We start from the raw sequence: 5,667 nt of genomic DNA, 5'->3' as shown, positions 1-5,667 counted from the left end.
CCCTAAAGTTAATATGAACTCATTTTCAGCAGTGACAGAAAAGGCATCACATACAAGCACCTAAACCGGAAACTGAAGTGTACTTTAATATTTTTCACTGACTGGCTAATATAAAAATGATATTTCTCGAATACTGTATACTATACAACCTAGTACTGCAATGATAGCATGTAGTGTGCATAGTGTCTTATACTAGTGCAGCACAGTGTGGCTTTCCTCAGTCACTGGCTAAACAGCAGTACACCGGAAGTAGAATTAGCTCATTGCTAACAGCGCTACGAGAATGTAAACAAGAGCGGTTAAGCTAGCTGATAATTCACTTGCTATGCTGTTCTAATTAGAGCTTAATTATACGGATTTTTCTAAGTATGAAAAGAAGAAATGGACATACACACACGGCCAACGCTATTTAGTGAAATAGGTAAGATATCAACTAGGAAATTGGTTGATAGCTATAACAGCTACTAAGCTCAAACGCATGCGCACTCCACCATTAAAAAACAAATACTTGCCAGTACAGTCTGTTAATGTCATGGTTAGGAAGTTTGTCTGTTTGGATCTGACACCGTTTTGTGGTTATTATGAGCCTATAAAATATAATAAGACTACTTCATAAAGTTCCTGTACTCTGTATTCTGCGTGTTTATGGAGAGTATAGTATTGTAGGTACATCTAGCTTGGTTCTGCATTGTTCATTTCATACAGATGTGAATGTAAATAAAGGATGCAAGTATGATGATTATACACCTACCATGTAAACTTTAGAGCTCATCTATTACAATGCACAATTTGTCAACACCCTTTTTACCACATCCATCAATGGAAAGCAGAACCACAGGCTCACTGCTGAGCGGGTGTTATTTAAACAGTGGATCTTTCTCAGTACAGCAGTGACACACACATTGTAGTTTGTATGGTCCTGGGATGAATGAGTTCAGCTGATGCTGGCAAACACCTCAGTGTCACTTGCTGAGCTGAGAAACAGTCCACTAAAAAGGAACAAAAGACTTCAGGACATGGTGTTGTAGGATAATAATCAGTGACAAAGTTGCTGTTATCATTTACATTATAGCAGAAAAAGATATACGATTTTGTATGTTATATAAAAAGTTATTCCCTCACCAGCGTCATCTTTTTTCTCTCTCTTAAAGTTAACAATAAAAAAGGCATCTTGTCACGCTACCAAAAAAAGAAAGTGCAAAGTCTTCTGGCAGAAAACTGAAAGTTACACAAACTTTAAAGTTACAGCTTTACATTTGACTCCCAAATTTCCCCTCAGGGATCAGTAATGTCCAATCCATCCATCCATACATCCATTCATCTACACATTCAGCCATTTATCCATCCATCCACCCACACATCCATCTATCCACCCATCAAGCCATTCATCGATAAATCCATCCATCCACACATCCATACATCCATCAATCCACACACACATCCATCTATCCACCCATCATTCAGCCATTTATCCATCTGTCCACCCATCAAGCCATTCATCAATAAATCCTTCCATCCACATCCACCATACGTCCATCAATCCACACACACATGCATCCATACACCCACCCATTCATACACACACACATCCATCCATCCATCCGTCCATCCACACATCTAGCCACCCAGCCATACATCCATTTATCCATCCACCCACACATCCATCAATCCATCCACACATCTATCCATCCATCCATCCATCACTTCAGACTGTTACTAAGTGTTGACACTGGAGACTCCTTCCAAATTGCTAAATATGTCTCCTGACAGAAAACGTCACCATATCAACTATTATACTCTTGTATTTATTAAATAACAACACATTTTAAAATCTGTTTACTATTACTTATTATTACTATAGAAACAATAAAATATTAGAACCTGGGTATATGTTGGGCTTAAAGGAGCTAAAAGATACTTTGTCAATGATAACACTAGAATATGCTTAAAATTGTAACAGTCTTGTACTATGTATAGATGTGCTGATATTATCATGCTATGAAAATAAGTGAAGCCTCTTCACCTTTAGAGCATGCTTCACTGTCATCATGCATGACTTCAGTATGTGTGTTGCCTATCAAGCTGCACTGCATAACTAATAACTGCCACATGTCTAGTCATATGCATTATTTCAGGTGTTTTCTCTGTGTGTTTAGCACATGGCCTGGGCTTCTGGACGGACCGATCAGCAGTGCACGAAGCAGCAGCTCATGGACGAGCAGCAGAACTGCAGCAGCTCATTAAAAATGGAGCTTTGGTCAACATTGTGGCTGTGGACTCCATAACTCCACTGCATGAGGCTTGTGTTCAAGGCCAAACACAATGCGCCCAGCTGCTGCTGGAGGCTGGAGCTCATGTAAGCTTTATTTATATTGGACATGTAAAGACTGGTGATGGTTGATAAATTGCTTATCCTGTTTGTTGACTTGTTTCCAGGTAAACGCCCGTAACATAGACGGGAGCACGCCGTTATGTGATGCTTGTGCATCTGGTAATCTAGAGTGTGTGAAGCTGCTGCTGGAGTATGGAGCCATGGTAAACCCTCCTCTCTTCACTTTCTCTCCTCTTCATGAGGCCTGTATGGGGGGTAAGAGAACCTGTTTTTCTCTCAGTCTCTGTAGCTTGAATGTCCAAGTCCAAGTTGTCATCTAGACAAAATACGCAGGGTCTCCATTATTATGCTAGTTACCATGGCAAGTCTTGCAAAGTCTCTAATACATTTCTGTTCAACTAGAATATTCAACTGACATGCAGTACACACAGCACTGCTAAATTCTTGATTCTGATTGGTCATACGCAGTTTATTATTTATCTGTAACAGCAGCTCTGACAGTAGTGCTGGATGCAAATCACAGATTTATATTAATGTGCTCATTTTAATACGTTCCCTTATTTTCTATAGCTTCTATAGCAACAACTGACACAGGGACGTCTACGACGAGCACTCCAAATAATCTAAACCTAACAGTAAACTGATTTTAAAAGGAAAACCTTGTTTCCTGGATGTTCCACAACATTAAATGTAACTGTAAAAGGATACAAAATATGACATTTAGATGGAATAATTAATGAAAAGATTGTAATTGTAAAATAATGAACTTTGGGTGGTAACAGTGACTCATCTTGATTATTTTCCTATAACAGCATGCCACGTTGTGTTTTATTCCTGAGAGACCTACGAGTGTAGCTTCTTATTTGATATGTGTATGTATAACATGTACATAAATAGTGTAATATTTGTATTAAGGCAGCTTTTTAACAGAGGCGAGGTTTCTGATTGAATGCAAAACAAACGAATACGCTATGTTAATATGTATTTGTCTACCAGGTAACCCTGAGTGTGTGCGGCTCATGATAGCCGAAGGAGCGCTCATGGAGGCCCATGACTGCCACTTCGGGACTCCTCTTCACGTGGCTTGTGCCAGGCAGCATCTAGACTGTGTCAGGATTCTACTGAATGCAGGTAAAGACTTTGCCTTGAGCTGGTAGAATTATTCACTTTGGTCAATGATATCCTCACTATGTATGATTTACATGGTTTGTAGAAGTAGATGGTGTCGATTTTTTTTTTTTTTTTAAAGGTGCAAATGTAAATGCTGCAAAGATTCATGAGACGGCCCTCCACCATGCTGCTAAAGCGAGCAATCTGGAGATGATCGAGCTGTTGGTTGAGTTTGGGGGTAACGTGTTTGCCAGAGATAACCTCGGCAAAAAGCCGATCCATTACACCAGCCCTGGCTCGGCTGCAGCGCTCTGCCTCAAGTTCTACGAAAGTAAGCTTCACCATGTGTTTTACGTAAGGAATAAAATAAGACAGGCCATGCTGTTATAGGAAAATAATCAGTGATAGATTGGTGTGATGCAGCGGAGCTACTGTTGTTACCCTGATGCTGATTAATTTCCAATAACAGCACATTCCGAAGTGTTTTATTTCTTATTTTTATTTCTTATACCTCAGCAATTTGTCAGCATTTACAATGTTTTGTAAATTAAAGAACGGCACCTCATACTTTTGAAGCATTTATAGTTACATTTAATGTTGTGAACGGTCCACGGAAACAAGTTAGTTCCTTTTATCACTTATGTCATAGCAGCTATAAACTAGCAGTCTAACATCCTTCGTCCTGAAGACTCTCCTGGGTCTGAAAATGTAAATTTACAGCCTTACATCTGACTATTACGAAGTGCTGACACTGGATACTCCTTTAAAAATTTTAAATAAATATTAAATCTAAAACAATTCCCTCTGAATTAGCCATTACTACAGAAACAGTAACCTATTAGTATGAGCGTATTAATTTAAACTTTGCAGCCGGCACTTGTCAGAGCTGCTATTGTAGAAATTAAACAACACCTTCAGACCAATCAGAATTGATAATATAATTGAGAATAAGCTTTTTAAAATACCTAGTATTTAAAATACCATTTGGCAAGCAGCTTCATTCTGAATTTTGTTTATGTGTAAATATAGCCAGCATGACTGAATGTAGAATGAAGCTAGATTTGCAGTATTACAGGACTGTTAAGTTCTGTTTTTTGTTTGTGTATGTTTTGTGTGTGTGTGTTTGTGTAGCTGAACCACTTAGTCTTCAGCAGATAAGCAGGCTTGCACTCAGGAGTGCGTTGGGGAAACGAGCGCTGGAGGCGGTGCCACAGCTGGGTTTGCCCAATCGTATGATCTGCTACCTCACTTACATGCCCATTCCGCCTCCTGAGCTCCTGACCAGCGCACAAGCCGAGCTGACCGAATGAAGCAGACCGATTTCCCCAGTGCGCCAGGAGAATAAGGGAAACTACACAGTTAATCATATCTGGAAATGTATCTTGTCTTATTATTAAAACTGCAGTGTATAAATAAGGTGCAATTCATGTTCATATCTAAATTCAGCATGAGTTTTTCTTTTGAGCTGGCCAAACAAGAAACAAGTGTGTGATTGCTAAAGTCAGGTGACAGAGTACCAAAAAAAAAAACAGTCCTGTGTTTCATTCTCAGTCTGTGCAGCATTTATTTGTAAGATATATTTACATTCTCATTTGTATAAAATGTAGCGTATATTGTAAATTGCATATTTGTAATCCAGATTTCATCTTAATATGTATTGTACATATTCTGTTCACGAAATAAAAAGTTTATAAATAATTAAATATCACTCTGTATTTGTTTTAAAGTATCAAAATGTGCTCTAATCTTTTTTTAACAAGTCCAAGAGTGTCAGTGATGCCACGTATCATAAAACTGGTAGTGGAAAAACTTGAATAATGTTCAGTATCTTGAAATTTTTGTCTTAATTGTCTTCTTTAGAAGCGGTAATACTGATAAATTATGGAAATACTTGAATAAATCTGTGAAATCAGTTTTCAGCTTTCAGTTTTCAGAAAGCAAGAGACAGTAAATGTGTTGCCGAGTGCAAATACCCTGAGCTCCCTGGTTAACATTCACACCTTTATGCAAAGTGCACATTGTACAGTGCTGCTGATGGCGGTGCTCAGTACGCTTCTCTGCTTCCTGCACTGTGGCTGGAGGTGGAAGAGAAAATGCCTTTTAATTTAGGACCAAGTCTTCAGATTTGCAGGTATCAAAGTCATTGCAGTAGAATTTCTGGTTAATTTATGAAGTATTTGTATTGCTGCCTGTTTACTTACAAGTTCTGTGTGCCTGAATAAATA

General features: G+C 38.6%; 1 protein-coding gene across 1 annotated transcript; it reads left to right on the top strand.

Annotated features, from left to right (window-relative positions):
• The first annotated feature begins 215 nt into the window (after window positions 1-215).
• On the top strand, window positions 216-5,145 carry asb13b (ankyrin repeat and SOCS box containing 13b). Its single transcript, XM_026927905.3, has 6 exons — window positions 216-421; window positions 2,157-2,356; window positions 2,437-2,587; window positions 3,329-3,463; window positions 3,582-3,773; window positions 4,574-5,145. The coding sequence occupies exons 1-6, from the start codon at window positions 382-384 to the stop codon at window positions 4,750-4,752; spliced, it is 897 nt and encodes a 298-aa protein (XP_026783706.1). The 5' UTR covers window positions 216-381; the 3' UTR covers window positions 4,753-5,145.
• The last annotated feature ends 522 nt before the right edge of the window (window positions 5,146-5,667 follow it).

Source organism: Pangasianodon hypophthalmus, chromosome 8 (assembly GCF_027358585.1).
Source record: "Pangasianodon hypophthalmus isolate fPanHyp1 chromosome 8, fPanHyp1.pri, whole genome shotgun sequence".
NCBI lineage: Eukaryota > Metazoa > Chordata > Actinopteri > Siluriformes > Pangasiidae > Pangasianodon > Pangasianodon hypophthalmus.
Note: the sequence above shows the minus strand (reverse complement) of the source record. Positions and strands in the feature narration are given on the sequence as shown.

Bases quoted from the DNA above. Each gene is read 5' to 3' on its own strand.
- asb13b (XM_026927905.3), top strand. From the start codon at position 382: ATGGACATACACACACGGCCAACGCTATTTAGTGAAATAG. The intron at 3,464-3,581 runs GTAAAGACTTTG...TTTTTTTTAAAG, and splicing joins CAGGATTCTACTGAATGCAG to GTGCAAATGTAAATGCTGCA. The intron at 3,774-4,573 runs GTAAGCTTCACC...GTGTTTGTGTAG, and splicing joins CTGCCTCAAGTTCTACGAAA to CTGAACCACTTAGTCTTCAG.